Source organism: Salmo salar, chromosome ssa01, assembly GCF_905237065.1.
Source record: "Salmo salar chromosome ssa01, Ssal_v3.1, whole genome shotgun sequence".
NCBI classification, from domain to species: Eukaryota; Metazoa; Chordata; class Actinopteri; order Salmoniformes; family Salmonidae; genus Salmo; species Salmo salar.
Window position 1 is genome coordinate 25017384 of NC_059442.1, and position 25196 is coordinate 25042579.

General features: G+C 46.2%; 1 protein-coding gene across 3 annotated transcripts in view; it reads right to left on the reverse strand.

Annotated features, from left to right (window-relative positions):
• LOC106582637 (RAC-alpha serine/threonine-protein kinase) overlaps window positions 1-25196 on the reverse strand; it is a 39209-nt gene extending 14013 nt beyond the window's left edge. Inside the window, exons 1-6 of one of the 3 annotated variants that reach the window (XM_045715535.1) lie at window positions 25008-25187; window positions 20260-20467; window positions 17792-17953; window positions 5426-5554; window positions 2735-2846; window positions 2381-2507 (exon numbers count right to left, since the gene is read on the reverse strand). In XM_045715535.1, coding sequence (XP_045571491.1) covers window positions 2381-2507; window positions 2735-2846; window positions 5426-5554; window positions 17792-17837 — 414 coding nt within the window. In that variant the 5' untranslated portion in view covers window positions 17838-17953; window positions 20260-20467; window positions 25008-25187. Of the gene's footprint in view, window positions 1-2380; window positions 2508-2734; window positions 2847-5425; window positions 5555-17791; window positions 17954-19179; window positions 19203-20259; window positions 20468-25007 lie in introns of those variants that run through there. The other 2 variants (XM_014165920.2, XM_045715539.1) reach the window with 2 other exon arrangements.

Genomic DNA, 25196 nt, shown 5'->3' on the forward strand with positions numbered 1-25196 from the left:
GATTTATTTCAGCTTTTATTTCTTTCATCACATTCCCAGTGGGTCAGAAGTTTACATACACTCAATTAGTGTTTGGTAGCATTGCCTTTAAATTGTTTAACTTGGGTCAAACGTTTCGGGTAAGCCATTTTGCCACAAATTTGGAAGGATGCTTGGGGTCAATGTCCATTTGGAAGACCCATTTGCAACCAAGCTTCAACTTCCTGACTGATGTTGCTTCAATATATATATATATATATATATACACACACACACATACATATATATATATACACACATACAAACAGATATATATATATATATCTGTTTGTGTGTGTGTGTATGTGTGTATGTATATATATATATATATATATATATATATATATATAAATATATAATTTCTCCCTCATGATGCCATCTATTTTGTGAAGTGCACCAGTCCTTCATGCAGCAAAGCACCCGCACAACATGATGCTGCCACCCCCGTGCTTCACGGTTGGGATGGTGTTCTTCGGCTTGCAAGCGTCCCCCTTTTTCCTCCAAACATAACGATGGTCATTATGGCCAAATAGTTCTATTTTCGTTTCATCAGACCAAAGGACATTTCTCCAAAAAGTACGATCTTTGTCCCCATGTGCAGTTGCAAACCGTAGTCTGGCTTTTTAATGGCGGTTTTGGAGCAGTGGCTTCTTCCTTGCTGAGTGGCCTTTCAGGTTATGTCGATATAGGACTCGTTTTACTGTGGATATAGATACCTTTGTACCTGTTTCCTCCGGCATCTTCACAAGGTCCTTTGTTGTTGTTCTGGGATTGATTTGCACTTTTCGCACCAAAGTACTGTCACGGTTGTCGTAGGAAGGAGCGGACCAAAGTGCAGCGTGTGTGTCGTTCCATATTTTATTTTCACTGTGAAACTATGCAATACATATAAATAAACTGAATAACAAAACAACAAACCGTGACACAGAGGTGAAACATACACTAACTCAAAGACAATCTCCCACAAACCCAGGTGGGAAAAACACCTACTTAAGTTTGATCTCCAATTAGAGACAACGATGACCAGCTGCCTCTAATTGGAGATCATCCCAAACAAAACCCAACATAGAAATACAAAACTAGAACATGACAACATAGAAAAATTTACCTAGAAAACCCCCCTGTCACACCCTGACCTACTCTACCATAGAAAATTACAGCTTTTTGTGGTCAGGACGTGACAAGTACGTTCATCTCTAGGAGACAGAACGCGTCTCCTTCCTGAGCGGTATGACAGCTGCGTGGTGCCAAGGTGTTTATACTTGCGTACTTTTTTTCTGAGGTCTTGGCTGATTTCTTTTGATTTTCCCATGATGTCAAGCAAAGAGGCACTGAGTTTGAAGGTAGGCCTTGAAATACATCCACAGGTACACCTCCAATTGACTCAAATTATGTCAATTAGCCTATCAGATGCTTCTAAAGCCATGACATCATTTTCTGGAATTTTCCAAGCTGTTTAAAGGCACAGTCAACTTAGTGTATGTAAACTTCTGACCCACTGGAATTGTGATACAGTGAATAAAAAGTGAAATAATCTGTCTGTAAACAATTGTTGAAAAAATTACTTGTGTCATGCACAAAATAGATGTCCTAACCGACTTGCCAAAACTATAGTTTGTTAACAAGAAATTTGTGGAGTGGTTGAAAAACGAGTTTTAATGACTCCAACCTAAGTGTATGTAAACTTCCGACTTCAACTGTAGCTCCACATAGATCTGGTACCGGTACTCCCTGTATATAGGGTGGCAGGTAGCCTAGTGGTTAGAGCGTTGGGCCAGTAACCAAAAGGTTGCTAGATCAAATCCCCAAGCTGACAAGCTTGGGGACTATTGGGCCGTATTTGTAAATAAGAATTTGTTCTTAACTGACTTACCTGGATAAATAAATAAATATAGCTCCATTCTTGTGTATTTAATTGTGTTACTACATTGTTGGGAATGGCTTGTAAGCAAGCATTTCACAGTAATGTCTACACCAGTTGTATTCAGCGCATGTGACAAAAATACAATTGTATTTTATTTGTTAGGAAAGTGTCAGGGGGCCGGGGTGAAGCAGGAAGGGCCGGTGAGGGTTGGGGTGAGGCAGGAAGTGCCGGTGTGGGTTGGGGTGGGCAGTGAGGGTTGGGGTGAGGCAGGTAGGGGCAAGGTGAGGTTTGGGGTGAGGCGGGAAGGGTGAGGGTTGGAGTGAGGCAGGAAGGGGAAGGGGAAGGGTGAGGGTTGGGGTGAGGCAGGAAGGGGAAGGGTGAGGGTTGGGGTGAGGCAGTGAGGGTTGGGGTGAGGTTTGGGGTGAGGCAGGAAGGGGAAGGGTTAGGCAGGAAGGGGCATGGTTGGGGTGAGGCAGAGTGAGGAGGGCGGGGACCCACCACTTTGAGTCTGGGTTTGGTCAGGTACATCTCCATGTCCATTGGGTCTGGGGAGGAGTCCATCATCTCCTCTTCCTGTTTCTGTAGGCCATCTGCTACAGCCTGAATGGCTTTCGTCCATTCTTCCCTGAGAGAGGAAGGAGAGAGAAAGGAGAGGGAGATTACAACACCTCATTTAACATGATTTAATTCAGCCCAATCATGTAATTGTCATCTTATCAACAGGAAGGCAATTTAGACTGTAGGGTCAGCCAACAACCAGTGTACTGTGTACAATGTGTATGCACATGCTTGTGGTGTGTGTGTGTATTTGACTATGTGTATGTGTAAGGGAGGGGTTGTGGCTGAGCTTGCCTCTCCTCGGGGGTCTCCACGTGGAAGGTGCGCTCGATGACAGTGGTCCACTGCAGGCAGCGGATGATGAATGTGTTGGGCTTGGGCCTCTCCGTCTTCATCAGCTGGCACTCTGGCCACATCCCGGGAGAGAGGGGCCAGGAGGAGAGGAGACAGAGACCCGCAGTTACAGCCATTTATCTTTATCGCCACCCTAACAGACACGGCTGGGACAGCCACCATGCAGCCGTACATAGGGAACTGAACAGCTGCACTATGGGGGAAGGATGGAGGAGGAAACCCTGATCACAGCTTTTCCTTCATACTAAATACACATAACCAAAAGTATGTGGACACCTGCTCGTCAAACATCTCATTTCAAAATCATGGGCATTAATATGTCGTTTTTCCCCCCTTTGCTGCTATAACAGCCTCCACTCTTCTGGGAAGGCTTTCCACTAGATGTTGCAACATTGCTGAGTGGACTTGCTTCCATTCAGCCACAAGAGCATTAGTGAAGTCGGGCACTGATGTTGGGCGATAAAGCCTGGCTTGCAGTCGGTGTTCCAATTCATCCCAAAGGTGTTCGATGGGGTTGAGGTCAGGGCTCTGTGCAGGCCAGTCAAGTTCTTCCACACAGATCTCAATACATAATTTCTGTATGGACCTCGCTTTGTGCACGGAGGCATTGTCATACTGAAACAGCAAAAGGGCCTTCCCCAAACTGTTGCCACAAAGTTGGAAGAACAGAATCATCTAGAATGTCATTGTATGCTGTAGCGTTAAGATTTCCCTCTAATAGAACTAAGGGGCCTAGCCCGAACCATGAAAAACAGCCCCAGACAATTATTCCTCCTCCACCAAACTTTACAGTTGGCATAATGCATTGGGGCAGGAAGTGTTTTCCTGGCATCCGCCAAAACCAGATTTGTCCGTTGGACTGCCAGATGGTGAAGCATGATTTATCACTCCAGAGAACCCGTTTCCACCGCTCCAGAGTCCAATGGCAGTGAGCTTTACACCACTCCAGCCAGCGCTTGGCAGTCCCGTTCTGTGAGCTTGTCTGGCATACCACTTTGTGGCTGAACCGTTGTTGCTCCTAGACTTTTCCACTTCACAGTAACAGCACTTACAGTTGACCGGGACAGCTCTAGCAGGGCAGAAAATTGATTAACTGACTTGTTGGAAAGGTGACATCTTATGACGGTGACACGTTGAATGTCACTGAGCTCTTCATTAAGGCCATTCTACTGCCAGTGTTTGTCTATGGAGATTGCATGTGGATTGCATGTGTGCTCAATTTTTACACCTGTCAGTAACAGGTGTGGCTGAAATAGCTGAATCCAGGGCCTCCCGAGTGGTGCAGTGGTCTAAGGCACTGCATCGCAGCTGTGCCACTAGAGATTCTGGGTTCGAGTCCAGGCTCTGTCGCAGCTGGCCACGCCCGGGAGACCCATGGGGTGGCACACAGTTGTCCCAGCATCGTCCGGGTTAGGGGAGGGTTTGGCCGGCAGGGTTCTCCTTGACCTATCGCGCACTAGCGACTCCTGTGGTGGGCCGGGCGCAGTGCATGCTGACACGGTCACCATATGTACGGTGTTTCCTCCAACACATTGGTGCGGCTGGCTTCCGGGTTAAGTGGGCATTGTGCCAAGAAGCAGTGCGGCTTGGCTGGGATGTCTTTTGGAGGACACACGGCTCTCAGGCTTCACCTCTTCCGAGTCCGCACGGAGTTGCAGCGATGAGACAAGACTGTAACTACCAATTGGATACCATGAAAATTGGGGAGAAAAAAATACAAAAATAAATAAATAGCCAAATCCACTAATTTGTATATATAGTGTATTTTTACCTCAGGATTTAGTCAATACATGGGCCTGTGAGCAGTGATCAGGGCAGACATTTCAGTCAATTCCAGAAAATGTGTCCAAGTTATAATATGGGCCACAGATGACATTCACATAAAAATAAAATGAATTTCAATTTTTCAATTAGCTTGAAACTAAGTTAAACATTTTAGAGAGCAGACAGTTTCCCAGTGCAGCTGTTTCACACAGTCAACAAACCGCGAATGCCAAAAAGAAACATGGAAGAGTTTGTCAGGAAGTCTGTTAGATGGAAGATATGGGGCTGGGCCACCACTGAGCTCCAGCAGGGCCCTGTCAGTGTGGCTGTGTAACCCAGCCCCACCACCTCATCAGCCATATCAGCAGCATCACATGGCCCCTCTGTCTGTGGGTCTACTGCATGTCTGCTCAGTGACAAACTGTGCCACCCTCTCTGTACTGCTGATAGAGACAGAGCAGCCCACAGATAAATAATTGAAATCAGATGGTTAATAACCACTATAACTCAAGAATGTCAGGAAACATTTTGTTTAACAAACAGTATGTTGTCTAATTACTCTGTTCAATCATCTGCCGAGCTTGTCCCAGCAACTTCCTGTCATGTAGGGGGTAGTCCCATAGACAAAACTGGAATTCACACACAGCCAGGGAGAATACCGGCATAATGCTAATGTACCACCATTCTATTCTGATGTTTCTAACCACAACTTTGTGGCTTTGAAGTGTACCATTAAGGGAAGACATTGTCATAGGAGCTACTGAACGAAAATATATTTCTATTGGTGATTATGCAATATAAAGTGTCGTATAATCTTAATGAGTGAAGTAATGTAGATAGTAGGTTCTTGAAAGAGTAGATACTCACGTGCTACTGAGAAGTTATTTAAGGGGGTTTCAAACGCGTCAACATCTTGTGGTCGTTCCTTGTAGCCAATGAATGTACCATCACTCTTGAGTAGAAAATACCTGGGCCTCCAGGTCTTAATGTACTCTCCTGCAAAGAGAGATGGAGAAAGGGATGAGGATAATTGGTTACTATAATGTGCTGGTTTCAAAAGGTTCCATTCTTTAAATTGTTGATTGGTCTATGAAAATGAAGCTGTGCGGTTTGATGATTTATGATACACAAAGCTATTATCTTCAAGGTGACATCCTTATTGTCACGAATCCCACCGAAGGTGGCTCCCCTGCCTGCTCGGGCGGCGCTCGGCGGTCGTCGTCGCCGGCCTACTAGCCGCCGCTGATCCCTTTTTCCTTTTCTGTTGGTATGTCTTATTGTTTGCACCTGTTCCTTATTTGTGTCTCTTGATTTATGGCTATTTAAGCCTGTTTAGCCCACCCAGGTTTGTGCGGGATTATTTTCGTCAGAGTGCTTTTTTGTTGTTGGATGTGCTGGCGATCTGCATGTGTTGTTTTATATGCGTACTGTGGACCCGTTGTATTTGGGCACTTCGTTATTTACGCCGGTTGTGTTGGCGTCGACCGTTTTCGTATTAAGGAATAAACACATTTTTCCTTACCTCTGCTCTCTGCGCCTGACTCCTACCACCACTCCTAGCAATCGCTGACACTTATTCACAGCGGTTCTGACCCATTTCTTGTGATTTAATTGCTAAGAGGTTCACCAACATTCCCTAAATGACCATGTTGTCACCCACTTTCAGCTATAGCAGGTCAAAGCCAGGACAAATGGCTGTTTTAGCTGGAGTCAGGACCCTTGCCTTTGCCCCTTCGTTCCAATACAGAGGTTATACAGGAATCCATGTCTCCATCCTTGCCTATCTCCTCCAACACAAGACACCCACAGATGAATCTCTCAGAGGCAATGAAACTCTATTTATTCCGCGGACGGTTCAGGAAACATTATGCCAAATGTTCCTGAAATCTGAAAAAACAGCTTATGCACCATAAAAAGTCAGCAGCACAGATCGGAGAGGGGCTTGAATATTTATACAGGAAAAATGTCATTTATTTTTAATTACGAGAGCTGGGTATTAACCCCATGCAGTGTCTGAGCAAGCTGTCCTTAATTGCCCCATTTCCTCCGACACAGAAGTCTGGGGAAAGTGGAGATCAGTTAATGCCGGGTCGTGTCCCTCCTCTCCCCAAGCCTCGCCTGGCACACCACTGGCTCCAGTCTGAGGAAACTGATCCCAGACCTGTCTGTGACGAGGCAGACTGACCAGAATCCCTCAATAACAGAACCTAATTTACCTCTAGTCAACTTAACACACTTCATATAAACTCCTCTTAGTGAGAAGAGGCTATGTAGATAATCACTAAGTGGATTTGTATTCCATATTCTAGGATGTCTCACCTCAATGTGATGGTTCAACTGTCCGACTAACGGAATCCCACCTGAGCGGGGCTACATCATTCAAACACCACAGGGTGCAACCATTACAGCAGGAACACACACACACACACACACACACACACACACACACACACACACACACACACACACACACACACACACACACACACACACACACACACACACACACACACACACAGTAAAGCACCTGATTTACTGCAACAAGCGAGGTGGCAGCACAAATCACAGCACTAGAGAAAACATCTGTCTCAGAGCACTGTATACTTTAGATGTCAGTCTGCAGCAGATGTCCAATATGTTACTACGGCTGTTGTCATTTTTCATCACGGCATGGGAGGAGATTTTTCATCTCCATTCCGCTGGCTAAGTGTTTTTACACCAAACGCAGCTCATTTAGAAATTAGTTAGACTTTGTCAGACTTCAGATTGCAATGCTTACTGCTTGCCTACAAAGCCGAGCACGAACCGTCCTCATTGAAAAAAACACAGTGTGATAAAGAGGAAAGCTCTGTGGATTTCCCCATGTCTGTTCAATATGCTGCAATTACACTACATGGCTCATGAATCAACATTCACAGCACTAATCCATGCACGCACGCACGCACACTCACACACACACAGGTCCCCAGAGAATCAACATCAACGTGATTTACAACTACGGGTCAACAGCGGCTTCACACGACTGACTGAATTTCTTGTTACGTCAGCACAGTGGTGGGCATTGGTAAGGTGGAACAGAGATACTACTATAAGGAGCAATCTCATGGTTGAGAAGCCAACAGCTTACAACACTGGGACCCACACCCCAGCCTCCATATCCAAGACCATTTCCAGACTCATCCTAAACCTGCGGTGCATTATCTACAGAACACCCTCAGCCTCAATCTACCACAAATCAAGGCCTTACTTCTGCAGGTCTTGGCTGACCCATATCCCCCACCCTACACCAGGCTCAGAGCCCCTGGCAGGGCAAGCTGGGGACAGTATGTGCACAATGCAAAGGCAGCATAATAAGCTCCCTACCTCCAGCCACGTGTCATCCGAGCACAGTGACATCAGAGGGAGCTTTTTTAGTTTTTTTATTTAACCTGGCAAGTCAGTTAAGAACAAATTCTTATTTACAATAACGGCCTACCCCGGCCAAACCCTAACCCGGACAACGCTGGGCCAATTGTGCACCACCCTAAGGGACTCCCAAATCAAGGCCGGTTGTGATACAGCCTGGAATCGAACCAGGGTCTGTAGTGACACCTCTAGCACTGCCTTAGACCGCTGCGCCACTCTGGAGCCCCCCAAAAAATTGGGAAATAGGTTAGCCTACACACTGGCAGCGCTCCGCTCACCTCTTTAGGGAAGAATACAGAGAGATTCAGGAAATAGGTCAAGCGCATGTTTGGTGCTTCCAACAATGACGCTGAAAGGCTGATTGATTAAGTTAATTGTGTTGAGGCCACAAACTGGCATCAAGACCATGGTCCCAACACAGACACTGACAAGCAAAGACAGATGTTTGTTTATATGCACTGGCGTGTATGAAAGTACACTACAGTGTGTATGTGTGAATGTATATCTGACGACAGAAAGGTCTTGCCTTCCTCAAGCACAGAGGGCATAGATCATATATACCGGTACCTGCTGTATATAGCCTCGTTATTGTAAGGTCATTTTCTTGTAATTTAAAAAAAAAATGTTTTACTTTAGTTTATTAATGTAAATATTTTCTTAACTTTATTTTCTTAAAACTTCATTGTTGGTTAAGGGCTTGAAGTAAGCATTTCATGGTAAGGTCTACACCTGTTGTATTCGGCACATGTGATAACATTTGATTTGATTTGGCCTGCCAGCCCCTCTGACGCACGAAGCCCACCCAGGCTGGCAAGAGTTGGCATCCACCGTGCCTTGTGATGATGCCACCGTGCGTGGCATGCACTGCAGAGACATTCCTCCGCGCAGAGACGGGCTCTGTCACATGGCTCTCAATGAGGTGACAATGAATACGCACTGTACCCTTTCATTAGTCTAGCTAACACCTAACTCTCAAAGTCCTCCTGACTTCAGAGTCTGGAATGGCTCTTTGATGTTGTCGGCACAATGCGTCGATAATGAAGGAGGCTGTGCTTTTACTGGTTGGCTCTCCTCAAAACACCCACATACAGTCCCCCTGGCACCGCCCCAATCCATTTTCAAATCCAAACAACAAAAGCTCTCAACTCATGAAGATTGTTTTGGGGTTGAGAGAACCAATCAAACCCGTCACACAATTTCTAAGCGAATATTGCATTAACAAACGGTCTACTTTTCAGACCAGTGTGGTCACATATCTCCCTGCACTGAGTCACGTGGGTCGCGTCAGCCAGGCTAGCCTTTCACAGTGTCACTACACAGCAACAAAGCCATGGGGACAGTCACTTAATGGTCACCTTGCACTGTAATGCAAATGTCATTGGTAAAGGACACTTTTAATAGTGTTTCCTTTCCTCTCAGAGACCACAGCTTGTAAAGACCAGCGAGTAGAGTTCAGTGAACTGAGCAAGCTCATCATGGTGGAATGTGACACCTAGGGCACATCTCTACCCCCCCCATACCCCTCCACCCCCCTATAACCCTCCACCTAATCCCACCCTAAAGACTCCACAGCATGCTCTGACCACAGCAGGACTGACATTGGTGCAATTGTCAGAACATAATTGTCTGTGTGCTTCTTTTGCTCTTCCAAATAAAGCATAACGTTACACATTTCCCAAAATGTGGGTGTGGTGAAAACAATGGCTGTGGAGAAATTGGCAGTATGCATGTTATCAGCTACGTTATTGAGAACATTGTCTTTGGTCTGGCTGGAGAGGATATCCTGACCAGGTAAACGTCATCCTGACTGGGGCATGGAGAGTCATGTGACTGAAGAAACGTCCTCGTCTATCTGTCTTATCATTTCTGTCACCTACCTCTGCAGTCCATCTCTTCGTTAGAAAACCACAGCCATGACCCAGATGTCTTTCCTATTTACTAACACTTTGTTTTTCTATTCTCACCTGACCTTTGTCTTTCTCATTGACTAGACTTGAAACTAAAAACCCAGCCCACTACTGTACTGTACTTTTCTCACTCTGCTTCTGATGTTATGATGACATCCTACCATGATACTCCACAACTAGGAACTGGAGGTTTAGGAATAGGAAGCAGAGGATGTACAGACAACAGCAGGAGATGCCAAAAGACTCATTCGTAGACAATTTCAAATTACTCACTAAGTATTTATATGCTTTTTTGATACAGTATATTTTTGACAGATTGGACCAAATGGGCAAATTGCAGAATACAGATTAAGAGAGAAGACAACATGCTGACTAAGAGCAGAAGGGACTTGGGACACAGAAGTCCCCTGCTATCAACTCAATCCATCCATCCGTCTTCAAAGTCTTTCAGCTGCAGTAAACTGGCCCTTTTCATCTCAGTAGAACATTTTAATTGTAGAAAACAGGAAACAACCTGACAGCCTGACCACACAGCAGATAAGATCAAGAACAGAACAGTCTTTGGGATAGGCAAATTCAACTACAATTTTGACTGTGTTTGTGTGTGTGTGTGTGTAGACGAGGGCCATGCGAGGAGCTGTCAGGGGCTGGTAGAGTGTCTTTACATGTTAAACAGCTGCTGAGGTCTGGGATGCGCACTGGGCAAAGTAGAAAATAATGAACAGTGAGCCTCTGCCAAACACAAGAGAATTCATCTTTATTTGCCAACTGCTGCATGGCTTGTGTGGACAGCCAAATTGTACCAGTGCCATGCCCTCCACACACACATGCACAAATGCTCTCTCATATGCATACACACACACTCAATGACTTACAGCTGCAGAGGGCCAATTGTCCAAATACTGTATGCTACCGTGTTGAGTGTCATTTTCTTCAGAAGTGGAGCTATTACTGAATAAGCTGGACGTGTCTGAATGGTTTGTGAGTTGACAGCGTAGTTCCATAGAGCTCTCAACAGACACATGAAAACCAGCTTATTCGTCAAAAAACTTCTACTGGCAATAAGAGCATTTTGATTGACCAAAGGCGAACCGTCTGCAGTCAGACTAAAATAATTCACTCAATGGTCAGACTGTACCTAGTTACGGTTTTCAAGGTCAGTCCGTTGTAAAAGAACGAGCATGCGACCAATTCGGATCCATGTTAATACTACCAATTGACACAGAGGCCATTTGCAAGTCAGCTTGGCTTTAGAATCCAGGCAGTCTGTGTCATTAAAAAGAAGATTAAATATAAAAAGGAGAGTATGCAAGAGAGTGTGTCAGAGGTTAGCCTGTGTGTCAGAGGTTAGCCTGTGTGCCAGAGGTTAGCCTGTGTGTCTGAGGTTAGCCTGTGTGTCTGAGGTTAGCCTGTGTGTCTGAGGTTAGCCTGTGTGTCTGAGGTTAGCCTGTGTGTCTGAGGTTAGCCTGTGTGTCAGAGGTTAGCCTGTGTGTCAGAGGTTAGCCTGTGTGTCAGAGGTTAGCCTGTGTGTCTGAGGAGCGTTGTGTTCTCTCTGTCTCTACGTGACAACGACAGGAATCTAAGGTCCCAGCTGCCACAGCTCTTTAATAAACACATCATGCAACATTCATCACACTGCAAAGGAGAGGCCAACCGCTGTGCTCTGTCTGGCATCACAGGCACATAGAATACAGACAGACACAGAGAGAGCGACACACACAGACAGAGACACAGACACAGAGAGAGAGAGAGGAATGAGAGCAGAAAATAAAATGTTAAGGAAGGGGAGAAGAGGTCAGTCAAAACAAGCCTTTCTCAGCACAGTGCCCAGGATTGGACTTCCTGAGAGGGCTGCTGTGGTGTTTTGTCTCTGCCTGGCCACTCATTCATAGTTTGGGGATGAGAGGGAGGAAGGGAGCCAGTGGTAACTGTGTGATAGAGTGTATGTGTGAGAGTGTGTATGTGTGAGAGTGTCGAGAGGGGGGGATTGAGGATTAGGGAATTAAAACTCCAAAGCAGGGGAGGCAGTGTATTTTGTTAGTTTTTCCTCGGTTGCCCCCTTCGGCCCTTTTCTGTTGGCCCTGCCTGTAGCCTGCAGCTGCAACCTGCCGCCATGTGCCCTGCATCTCAATGAGCCTCTGTGCCGCCACCCGCTCCAGACGAGAGGGGGCTCCCTGATGGAAGGGTCACCACTCTGTACCACCACCCCAATACTGCCCCCCGTCCCATCCCCTTCTCAGCTCTGGGACTCAGGGCAGACTGGGCCGCCAGGCTGCCCCTCTCCCCATGACCATATAAGGCTGCCCAGGCTCACAACAGGCCTCTCACATGCCAGGCTAAACCGCCCAGGAGTTTGGGTTTCTTCATTCTTTCTTTTCTCCCCCCTCTTTTTTTTCTTCCTGCTGTCCCTCTCCTCTTTTGTTGGCGTCTCTCTTTCTCTCATGCAGCTGGATGGGACTGCACTGCCGGGGCTTTGGCAACAGCATCAACAGGTCACAGGGAAGGGCTGCCCCAGCCTCCACTGCAGCCCTCTCTTTTCTCTCCATCACCCTCCCTTCCCCTCTCTCTCTGCTGATGCGGCTTCTGCCGCTACAGGAAAAAAAAGGGGGGGGGTGAACAGTGGGGAGGGGGGTGGTGGAGCCCCTCTTTCTCACGCTCATAAGAAAGCCCTCACTTCTTCTCCATAGCGAGTGACACCTGCTGATTACCATAGAGACACTGTGGGAAGTTCACCCTGCTTTTCTGTGTGATTAATTTGGCCCCTCCTCTCGGTAAACAAGCAGCCCATGGATTAGTTAACTGCGTTACTGCATGACAAACAAATAAACACATTATTTAGTTCAAATTAGTGCCAATTAACACTAAACGACCAGGGAACAGTCGATCATTCTTAAATTATACAACCATGTATAATAAAAGGGGGATATACCTAAGATTACATTTCAACCTTTAGGAGAGTTAAGGCCAAGTCAAATACATTGGTATATTTGTCTGTGATCCATAATGACAAATTGTCCCTGAGCCGGATGAGAGGCTAAGTGTGATCTGGGTGTGTATCCTGATGATGGTCTGATGTGAATGTGACAGCAGTCTGAACATACAGTCAGACTCTATGGACAGCTGAGCAGCCCCTTCCTGTCCACACTCCACCACTCCCTCTCTCTCTCTCTACCCCTCTGTCTGTCCCAGTTGCCAGGGAGAGCCAGTGATGTGATTGATGTCTGAGACTGGGAGCGCCACGGCAGTCGGAAGCAGCTTCCGCCTCGGTGTTGTCAGCAGGGTCATTATCCTGGCAAGGGGGGGGAGCGGAGGAGGGAAAGTGGGCAAGGAGATGGTGGGGGGCGACTGGCAGAGGCAGAGAAGAAATGAGATGGGGATTAAGAAAGAGGGAGAGGAGGAGTAGAGTGGGAGTAGGAAGCAGGATATGAGGTAAAGAAAGAAAAAGAGGGGAATAGAGATAGAGAATTGAAGAAAGAGAGCGAGGAAGTGACAAAGACAGAGAGAGAGAGAGAGAGAGAGGGGTAGGGAGCAGGGGGAGCACAGCCAAGCGCCAGTTGTGGAGCAGGAGGATTCTGCACAGAAAAGTAAGCACACAGCGGGCTCACTGCGAGCAGAGACAAGTGACGGAGGTGGCTCTCTCTGGCCTCCTGGTCCCCTCCCATCCAGCCTGCCTATCGACAGCTGCACCCAGGCAATTTACTTTTCTCCACCACATTTAGCAGGAGGCTGCTTCCCATTACTGAGAGCAGGGGACCCTGCTGACAGCCAGACACCAGCCAGAGCCCTCCCCTCCTGGGGAGCCACCCTCTGCTGCTGGCCCTGCCTTGGGGGCTTCACCTCGTGACTCTGGTTCTGTCGCTCAAAGTTTTGCTGCTGGTATTGTTTTATGTAGTTAGCTGGGCGATGGGAGTGTGGACAGGGCATAATGGCTCTGGGGCATCCCCTGCTGCTGGAGCCGTTGTAGTGAGGTTGTTGGTGTGTGTGGTAGCAGGGCCGCTGTGTGGTCCATGGCAGGCTAGAAGCTAATGTGAACGGGTATGTGTGAAAGAGGCAAGGCGAGCCTGGCGGTAAAGCTGGCAGCCAGACAAAGTCCTTGTGCGATCAGCATTGCAGTGTCATGAGACAGAGTTAATCAGGTGGGTTGGTTCCTTTGAAGAGTGAAAATCTAACTCCCACACACAGTTCCCTTTTACTGCTTTGATACTGAGAAAATCTTTAAAAAGAGGTGTTTCAAAATGGTATGTGATTGTATGAGGTGTAACTATATTAGGTACTCAAAATCTTGCATGCATGCATACCAACACACACACACAAACAAACAAACAAACAAACAAACAAACATACTCTCACACACACTCTTTGACCACGCACTCTTTGTTATTCTCAGTGGAATGACTCAAAGGTGTCCTCTAGTACATGACCCCATGGACTAATCATGTGACCCCTTGGAGTAAATCATCCAATAAGCATCAACCTATTAGTCAGAGTGACACATCACACAGAACACCCTGTTTCTAAGTCAGGCTTGGTCTGTGAGAAAAGGACTGCACACAGAGTGATGATGTTCTGGGAATATCACAAAGACATGGAGCTCTGTTTCCTCTCAGTTCCCTCCCCCATCCATTCACTCCTGCCTCCGAGCCAGCTGAGAGTGCTACCCAAATCCAACAGTTGTTGTAACCTTCGTTAGCCTAACGAGGGGGCCGGCTCCTTATACCTGTCAGGGAGCAAATGATTGAAACGAACAAGGGCTGCCTGGAAGAGAGAGGGCCAAGGGCTGCCTGGGAGAGAGAAGGCCAAGGGCTGCCTGGAAGAGAGAGGGCCAAGGGCTGCCTGGAAGAGAGAGGGCCAAGGGCTGCCTGGAAGAGAGAGGGCCAAGGGCTGCCTGGAAGAGAGAGGGCCAAGGGCTGCCTGGAAGAGAGAGGGCCAAGGGCTGCCTGGAAGAGAGAGGGCCAAGGGCTGCCTGGAAGAGAGAGGGCCAAGGGCTGCCTGGAAGAGAGAGAGCCAAGGGCTGCCTGGAAGAGAGAGGGCCAAGGGCTGCCTGGAAGAGAGAGGGCCAAGGGCTGCCTGGAAGAGAGAGGGCCAAGGGCTGCCTGGAAGAGAGAGGGCCAAGGGCTGCCTGGAAGAGAGAGGGCCAAGGGCTGCCTGGAAGAGAGAGGGCCAAGGGCTGCCTGGAAGAGAGAGGGCCAAGGGCTGCCTGGAAGAGGGAGGGCCAAGTGCTGCCTGGAAGAGAGAGGGCCAACAAGCACAGTTCTGTTGCACTTCACTAGGCTCTTGGACACAGCACTCAGATGGAATCTAGAGAACCTGCAATCTGCTTCTTTGATGTTGGATGATGCTCTGCCTTTGATGGAAACTTTAGGGAATAAACTACAGACTGACCACTAGAGGCTGCAGGCATAATGTAAACTGTGTGGGTGGTGTAAAGTAGACCCAACACATTTACGGATTAATCAAACCCAGATTGATCCAATGGTTTTTCAATGGGAGTCATCTGTTGCTGGATGACTGTCTGTGTGGCCCTCAGGGACATGACAACTGGTTTGTAACAGACGCAACAAGATACAAGCGGATGTTGAACTACAAGCCTCAGTGTGCTAGGCAACCTGTACATGCGGGCAGTGGAAAAACATTTAAACATTCAACCACTGTTACTCCTGCAATTGTATGCTTTACCTCATGCACACACTTCCGCAGACACACACTTCCGCAGATACACACACGGGCCTACAGAGGAGCCATTGGTGGCTTGGTATACAGCACAGGATTACTGGCCTATTCCCTAGTGCTATGTATTGGAAGTCCAAAGCTGGCCTTGAACAGATAACCCTCTTTATATCATGATGGGTGACAAATGGCTGAGACGATCCCACTGCCCAGCAGCACAAGGCTGATGGAGTGGAAAGGTGTGGCCTGACGTTGAGGATCATCAGACTCAGCTGGGCCTGTCTGGGGGAAAAAAGGTACAGAACCGAACACTCCAAGGTTGGGAATCTGGCTGTTTTGTGGAATAGGCTGGGTGGACTTAGTCCACGTAAGAAACCAAGTTTGCTCCTCCACTTTCTGTACTCTGCCATTGTCTGGCAGCAAAAGGATACCACAACACCAGCTTACAGTTGCATGACTAATCAGATAGGAATCAGGGTTAGGAGGGTTAAAGGTGGCATGGACGTTCTCAGCTCCCAGCCAGACCTGAGCTGCTCCCCTCCGTGGCCGTGGCCGTGTCTGTAGAATGGAATACAGTCACGATGGCACATAATTACAGGGACATTTCTGAGGCACTAGGCAGGCCACCACCTACCTGTATGTCCCTTCAGAATGCTGCTGAGGCCAGCCTCAATTCCATTCCATCAAACACACAATGCAATCAGTCAGTGAAATGTTCTGTGACTGCAGTCCAAAATCTTAGTGGTGAGGTTAGATGGGCTAAAATTAAAAGATTCACAGGAAGAGGGTGGTTGGCTGAAGTGATGGGCAGCAGAACATTGTTATTGCAGACTCACCTTCTGTGCTGTTGCACTGGGACAGAGACTGGGTGACAGTGACGTGACATTAAAACCCATCCTGTCAAGATACGCACAGCAAGCAGGCAGAAGCCCTCCAATCAAAACAGTGTTGCTCTGGGTGACATTTCACCGGGCACAGCTGCTAGGGTATGACAGCATGCCAACTCAGTATTCCTGAAGGCTTGTTTGTTCGGTCTGTTTGTGTGTTGGCTTTGTTCTTCAATAATTCAAGGTTAAGATGTGACTTGAGATCAAAGGAGTTTGTTTTTCTCACTGGTCACTATTTGACAGTCCTCGGACCATTACATTTTACACTGGCAATCTGTCAGAAACCTTCCTGCTTCCCTTCGTATCACTCTGGCAAGGAGTAGTGGAGACGACATAGTGCATGTTATACTGCATCACATACTGCATGTCAAATGTGCCAACAGACCATGCATAAGATGAGGTAAAGACGGTAAAATTACATGCATGATTTAAAAAAAGTTTCAGAAGAACTAGACACCCTTATAAAGACCCTCCCCTTAGCTGACATGTTTGTTATTAAATCAGAACTCTTCTAAATGATCAACTTTGGTCCATTTCCTTCCAATAAGGCAAATGCTGTTTCCTGTTTCCTTGTTATTTAGACAAAGATCACTTACATCAGAAAACATCAGACTGATATGTGTTCCTCAGCCTCTAGACATGTACCAAGAATCCCAGGGCGATCTGCTGTTTTAAGTAAATCACTGAGGTTATTTTTTAAATGAGCAGTCAGTAGTACCCAGCATTGCTCTCTCCGCCCCAGGGAAGGGTTGTGAGGACCAGGGGCTGCATCAGTCTGCGTGGGCCTGGGTCTGCCTGCGTAGCTAACCCAGGATGACTCTGTTAAGACACAAGCCCTTGTTGTGTTCCTGCTGAGGCCTTAGAGGGAGAGCGTACTGAGTAGAATGCTGTTCCCTGGGTTACAGCCTCTGGGACTCTCCACTCCTAGTGACGTGTCCCCCTGTCTGTCTGTCCCCTGAGCCTCTGTCCCAGGTACCACACCCCTGCTCTCTCTCTCTGTGCTGGAGGAGTCTGCACGCACACGCACACGCATACACGCACACGCACACACACGGCATACACACACACACACGCACACGCGCACACGCACACGCACACACACTCAAAGCCAGCAGGTATGCGAGGAATGCCTCCTCATCCAAACAACGGCACTCACGCCTGCCAGAGCGCCACACCATACCACACAGAGTAGCTAGCTGGGCAAGAGGGATACTGGGGCCTACGGTATACTGTCGACTAGGAAATAGGAATCACATACAGGAAACTATACAAATAATACCAAAATGACATCAGCACTCATGCTCATGTTGTAGTCAAATAAGGAGCAAAGCATTTCTTGATACAGGAAATAGTCCAAATCCACTCACCTCTTTTGTGCAGCCATCCCTCCTTCATTATCGCCACATGGGTCATGTTGGTGGGCTGGTTAGTGTGTCCAGGGTTCTGACAGGGAGAGACACAGCTCTGTTCCCCAAGTGTCCTTCACTCAGTCCAGGGCAGGAGCCTGTAGCCACCTTTTCACCAGTTTCCTTTTAGTGTAAAGGGAAGAGTAAAAATTAGCCTCATCTGGCAGTAAAACATTTCCTCTCCACCTGTCTGAATATTAACTTCACCAGTCAACATCAGTGCATCTCAGTGGAAACACGTTGGTTCCATACTTCTGTGGTCTGTCCAGACAGTGGAAAATAGTTGTTCCACACACCAGATGGGTTTTATTCCAGTTCAGTATGAGCATGTGGCATCACTCCCAAATGAGGAACAAGAGTTAAGACAGTATCCACAAACTCACCACAGGGCCAAACACTTCAAAACTAATGACTAAGTTCTGTGACCAGTGTGCGGATGGCTCTCTCTGACCATCCACTGAAATCAATTTATCCTCCAGAGCTCCATCATCACAAGAGAGGCCTGTTAATGTGACCTCATCAGTGGCTGCAGAGGAAAACAACAGGAAGCAGTAGCTATTGACAGGCTGGGAGTTAGAGCCCCAGGCCTAATACATCCCCCATTAAACCAGCATGATAGGAGCCTTTAACATCCCCCATTAAACCAGCATGATAGGAGCCTTTAACATCCCCCATTAAACCAGCATGATAGGAGCCTTTAACATCCCCCATTAAACCAGCATGATAGGAGCCTTTAACATCCCCCATTAAACCAGCATGATAGGAGCCTTTAACATCCCCCATTAAACCAGCATGATAGGAGCCTTTAACATCTCCCATTAAACCAGCATGATAGGAGCCTTTAACATCCATTGTGTTTACAAATTGTTATGAGTGAACTCATATTAATTGGAAACACTACACAGGGTTATTTTTACTCACTGGAAATCAAATGTATTCAATTATCAAATACATTTTTTTTTAAAACATGCGCCGAATACAACAGGTGTAGACCTTAGCGTGAAATTCTTACTTACAAGCACTGAACCAACAATGCAGTTCAAGAAATGTAGTTAAGAAAATATTTACTAAATAAACAAAAGTAAAAAATGTAATAAAAAGTAAAACAAAATAACAATAACAAGGCTATATTCAGGGGGTACCGGTACAGAGTCAGTGTGCGGGGTACAGGTCAGTTTAGGTAATTTGTACATGTAGGTAGGGGTAAAGTGACTATGCATAGATAATAAACAGCGAGTAGCAGCAGTGTTAAAAACAAAGGGGGGGGTCATCAAATAGTCCGGGTGGTCATTTGATTAATTGTTCAGCAGTCTTATGGCTTGGGGGGGTAGAAGCTGTTAAGGAGTCACCTTTTGGACCTAGACTTGGCGCTCCGGTACCGCTTGCCGTGCGGTAGCAGAGAGAACAGTCCTGGGTGGCTGGAGTCTATGACAATTTTATGGGCCTTCCTCTGACACCGCCTAGTATATAGGTCCTGGATGTCAGGAAGCTTGGCCCCAGTGCTGTACTGGGCCGTACGCACTACCCTCTGTAGCGCCTTAGATGCAGAGCAGTTGCCATAACAGGCGGTGATGCAACCAGTCAGGATGCTCTCGATGATGCAGCTTTAGAACTTTTTGAGGTTCTGAGGACCCATGCCAAATCATTTCAGTCTCCTGAAGGGGAAAAGGTGTTGTCGTGCCCTCTTCACGGCTGTCTTGGTGTGTTTGCACCATGATAGTTTGTTGTTCAAGTTCCTTGGACACCAAGGAACTTGAAACTCTCGATCCGCTCCACTACAACCCCGTCAATGTTAATGGGGACGTGTTCGGCCCTCCTTTTCCTGTAGTACACGATCAGCTTTGTCTTGCTTACGTTGAGGGAGAGGTTGTTGTCCTGGCAACACACAGTCTCTGACCTCCTCCCTATAGGCTGTCTCATCGTTATCGGTGATCAGGCCTACTGCTGTTGTGTCGTCAGCAAACTTAATGATGGTGTTGGAGTCGTGCTTGGCCACGCAGTCGTGGGTGAACAGGGACTAAGCACGCACCCCTGAGGGGCCCCCGTGATGAGGATCAGCGTGACAGATGTGTTGTTGCCTACCCTTACCACCTGGGGGCGGCCCGTCAGGAAGTCCAGGATCCAGTTGCAGAGGGAGGTGTTTAGTCCCAGGGTCCTTCGCTTAGTGATGAGCTTCGTGGGCACTATGGTGTTGAACGCTGAGCTGTAGTCAATGAATAGCATTCTCACATAGGTGTTCCTTTTGTCCAGGTGAGAAAGGCCAGTGTGGAGTGCCATTGAGATTGCATCATCTGTGGATCTGTTGGAGCGGTATGCGAATTGGATCTAGAGTTTCCGGGATGACGGTGTTGATGTGAGCCATGACTTTCAAAGCACTTCATGGCTACCGACTTGAGTGCTATAGGGCGGTAGTCATTTAGGCAGGTTACCTTCGCTTTCTTGGGCACAGGGACTATGGTGGTCTGATTGAAACATGTAGTTACTGCAGACTCGGTCAGGGAGAGGTTGAAAATGACACCTGCCAGTTGGTCCCGCATGCTCTGAGTACTGGCAGCAGCACATTGTGCTCCAGTCCTCTCTGGCTGTGGCTGGGCCAGCAGTGTGTTGTGCTCCAGTCATCTCTGGCTGTGGCTGGGCCTGTCACAGTAGTAGAGAGAGAGAGAGAGAGAGATGAGCTCTGGGGAACTGACTGAGCAGGCCTGTCCACTAGAGCACTGTATACCCTACTGAGACCAATTCAAACTTTGATCACAAACGCAAACCAAGCCTCTGTGCTCTCAGCATGCACTCTCTGACTTTGACACACACACACACACACACACACACACACACACACACACACACACAGGTCCGGCTCTGGAGTCACAACACAGTGTTGATGTTTAATGTGACCGAGCCGTCGCTACTGTGGGCAGTGTGGAAAAGCTGGGCCGCAGCCAGCCAGAACTGTAGCCAGTGAATGAACCTAGTACCCTAACAGCAGGTCACATGGTCCAGGGGCCCGGGCCACTGCCTGACTGAGTCACTCGCTCTTTCCCTACCTGCCTGCTTCACTCTCTCGCTCTGTCTCTCCCTGACTGCCTGCCCTGCCTGCTTGACTTTCATCATGCTGGCTCTGGTTCCAGGGCCCCCCTCAATGCAAATCAGTGTCATGCAGTATGGAAACCACACACAGAGCCAGTCATAGAAACACTTGTTGATTAATGTAGTCCATTGGGTATCATCCCAGACTAGTCTTGAGACTTGGCTGGGTTCAAGCAAAGAGGCTGTGTATGGAGGCAGCAGGTTGACCTATATCATTTGTTGTATTGTCTTCTATATCAACAACGTGAATCCATCTCTGTGCCTATATTGGCTTTGTCTTGGGGTCCTAGTAGAAAGGTGCAGGTAAGCAGTGTCCCAATACTACTGTGCATCAAAGGAAATGTTTACTGAATAGTAATACCAATATGCATCTATGCAATTTTCCTTCAAACAAGACGTACAAATAAAAAAGTAGACAGGTGAAATGACTAGTCATGCCTCCACACACAATCAAGTTTGTTCTTGGTGTCTGTTCCAGCAGAACAATCACAATTACAGAGAGAGAGAAGAGCATAAAGCAACTAACATTAGCATAAACAAATATACAGTACCAGTCAAAAGTTTGGACACACCTACTCATTCAAGGGATTTTCTTTATTTTACATTGTAGAATAATAGTGAAGACATCAAAACTATGAAATAACACATGGAATCATGTAGTAACCAAAAACGTGTTAAACAAATCAAAATATATTTTATAATTGAGATTCTTCAAAGTAGCCACCCTTTGCCTTGATGACAGAATTGCATACTCTTGGCATTCTCTCAACCAGCTTCATGAGGTAGTAACCTGGAATGCATTTCAATTAACAGATGTGTCTTGTTTACATTTTAGTCATTTAGCAGACACTCTTATCCAGAGCGACTTACAGTAGTGAATACATACATTTCATTTCATGCATTTTTTTTTGTACTGGCCCCCCGTGGGAATCGAACCCACAACCCTGGCGTTACACACACCATGCTGGCGTTGCAAACACCATGCTCTACCAACTGAGCCACAGGGAAGTCCACAAAAGTTAATTTGTGGAATTTCTTTCCACCTTAATGCGTTTGAGCCAATCAGTTGTGTTGTGACAAGGTAGGGGGTGTATACAGAAGATAGCCCTATTTGATAAAAGACCAAGTCCATTTTATGGCAAGAACAGCTCAAATAAGCAAAGAGAAACGACAGTCCATCATTACTTTAAGACCTGAAGGTCAGTCAATCTGGTAAATTTCAAGAAATGTCCAAGTTTCTTCAAGTGCAGTCGCAAAAACCATCAAGCTCTATGATGAAACTGGCTCTCATGAGGACCGCCACAGGAAAGGAAGCCCCAGAGTTACCTGCAGAGGATAAGTTCATTAGAGTAAACTGCGAGACATCTCAACATCAATTGTTCAGAGGAGACTGCATGAATTAGGCCTTCATGGTCAAATTGCTTCAAAGAAACCACTACTAAAAGGACACTCCAATAGTAAGAAGAGACTTGCTTGGGCCAAGAAACATGAGCAATGGACATCAGACCAGTGGAAATCTGTCCTTTGGTCTGATGAATCCAAATTTGAGATTTTTGGTTCCAACCGCTGTGTCTTTGTGAGATGCAGAGTAGGTGAACAGATTATCTCTGCATGTGTTGGTTCTAGAGTTGCAAAATTCTGGGAAATTTCAATAAATTCCCTGGTTTTCCAGAAATCCTTGTTGGAGAATTACAGATTTCCTGCTTATTCTGAGAAATCTCCAACCGGGACTTCGGGAAATCATTTCTTTTTCAACAGGACAATGACCCAAAACACACCTCCAGGCTGTGTAAGGGCTATTTGACCAAGAAGGAGAGTGAGGGTGCTGCATCAGATGACCTGGCCAACACAATCACCCAACCTCAACCCAATTGAGATGGTTTGGGATGAGTTGGACCGCAGAGTGAAGGAAAACATATGTGGGAACTCCTTCAAGACAGTTTGAAAAGCATTCCTCGTGAAGCTGGTTGAGAGAATGCTAAGACTGTGCAAAGCTGTTATCAAGGCAAAGGGTTTGAAGAATCTAAAATATATTTAGATTTGTTAAAAGAAAATTGGTTACTACATGATTCCATATGTGTTATTTCATAGTTTTGATGTCTTCACTATTATTCTACAATGTAGAAAATAGTACAAATAAAGAAAAACCCTTGAACGAGTAGGTGTGTCCTAACTTTTGACTGGTATTGTATACATATTCCCAGACAGAAAAAAATGAAAGATCATTCAAATGGATCTATACATACTAAGAAAGAAAGTTGGGTAAAGTCTGTTTTGAATAGAAAAGGCACCTTTTATATGGTGTAACTTGGCAGAAACCCTCCTATTGTTCTCCAGTCTCCTCTTAAAAAATATTACTGTTGGTGACACTTCATCAGCATCTTGTATCCGTTCATGGCATCCCCTAATTCCATCTATGCTGTTGGTTCTGACTTGAGGGCTTGACGTTCAGAATGTAAACAACTTGCTTGCAGCCACATGGACAGCAGTAGAGGAAGCAGTGCTGTCTATGACTGTGACACAGAGAGACCAGGGAGAGGACAGTCATATGATGTGCACGGAGGGCCAGGAAGTGTGTGGACCCATTACACTGATAAAGTCTCCTAGCTCCTGTGGCGTACAGGCCTCAGATTAGCCACAATAAGCCTGACTGTGTAAGGGCAGATTTCAAACAGCATTCCTCAGATTCTGCATACAACTGGTGGCACATTTGCATCAACAAGGCCAGAGGATCTCAAAGTCCTTTCCCATACCAATGGGAGCGAAGGACGTCAACATCTCCCAGGAAGAACAGGGTGAGTGAGTCAAACAGTAAACACATCACTTAACCACCCTCAGACTAATGTCACATGCTGCTGCTGTGCTGCCTGCCTGGGTCCCTTCACATTCAGACTGTGGCTAGTTATGGTCGGTCTCATGACTCAAAACAAATTATCACATTTAAGACATGCATGGCACACAACATGCTTGGGGATGACTACTGTTCAGTGTGAGTGTTACTTTACATGCACACATTACAACAACAAAAAATACTGAAAATGACTACCCAAAACAAAAAAAAGTAGACAGTGAATCATAAGAGTATTCATCACTTAGTCCAAATGTAAAATATGTTATGAAAAATTACATCTAAAAGATGGAAAATTGGGAGCACAGTGGAGATTGAATGTTAGGGGATTTGGGGGATGCTTATTCAAGGATAATTGTGCTAATGGAAAATAAAGGAAAATTACTGAGGCATGTCCCAGAAAGCATAAAACTGTCATACAAGAATAAAGGAAGTATGCTTTCAAAAGTCATCAACTGTAGATCTACTATACAACACATGTATTCGTCCGACATAACAAAGCAAAAGGTGGATACTTTGTATCAATTTCTGTTTCAGTCATTGCTACATTGTAACAACAATGCAACAACGTGGCTGCCTGCCTTCAGATAATCTAAAAGTAAAATATTCGGTTTAGAAATCGTGGAATTTTGAATGAAGCCAGTAAAAGATATTTCATCTTGTGTGACATACAGACAAACAAGAACATATCAGAAAACGAAATAAATTGTCTTGTTGACGAACGTGCAGATAAATGAATGAGTAGAGTTGCAGTGTTGAACCGGCCACCCGCAACATCTCATCATAGTTTGTTTTTAAGACGCCTTGCAAATGCATTTATATGTCCATAAAGTTCATTTCTAAAACGTATAGTTCGTTCATATAGGTGACTTATAATTGTATGAAAGTAATGTACAGTAAAAACGACATAAACATGTTCGCCTGTAGGCTGTCTCAAAGGCGGACATTGTGTAAAATTCAAAAGCATAGTCAATAAATGACAATGTTATACGATATTTAAGTTTTGTTTATGAGGCACAGTCTCTGCTAAGGTTAAAGTTTGGACACTTAACTAACTTCTTCAGTAAACATAACTATACCCGAGAATAAACTGATGTCAGGAATGCACTTAATTTTAGTCTGGATATGGGGCCTAGCAGGGCAGTTTGAGTGAGAATAACCGCATCCTATTTTATACAATGGGATCTAACCGCTCTAGTAGCAGTCGACCTCAGTCAACACGAAAAACAAAATGCAGGCCTTTACCTGGACAGGATTTCAATAGTGTGTCCGTTGCATTATAATGAGCTGTTTCGGCGATTTATTTAGCTGATAAATCCTTCAATAATCTGTACAAAAAGTGCTCTCATTTACTCGGTTTCTTTTGCCTTTCTTCTACAACACCTCCCAAACGTTATGTCTGCAATGCTTCTGTGGCATACTCATCTCCTAGGT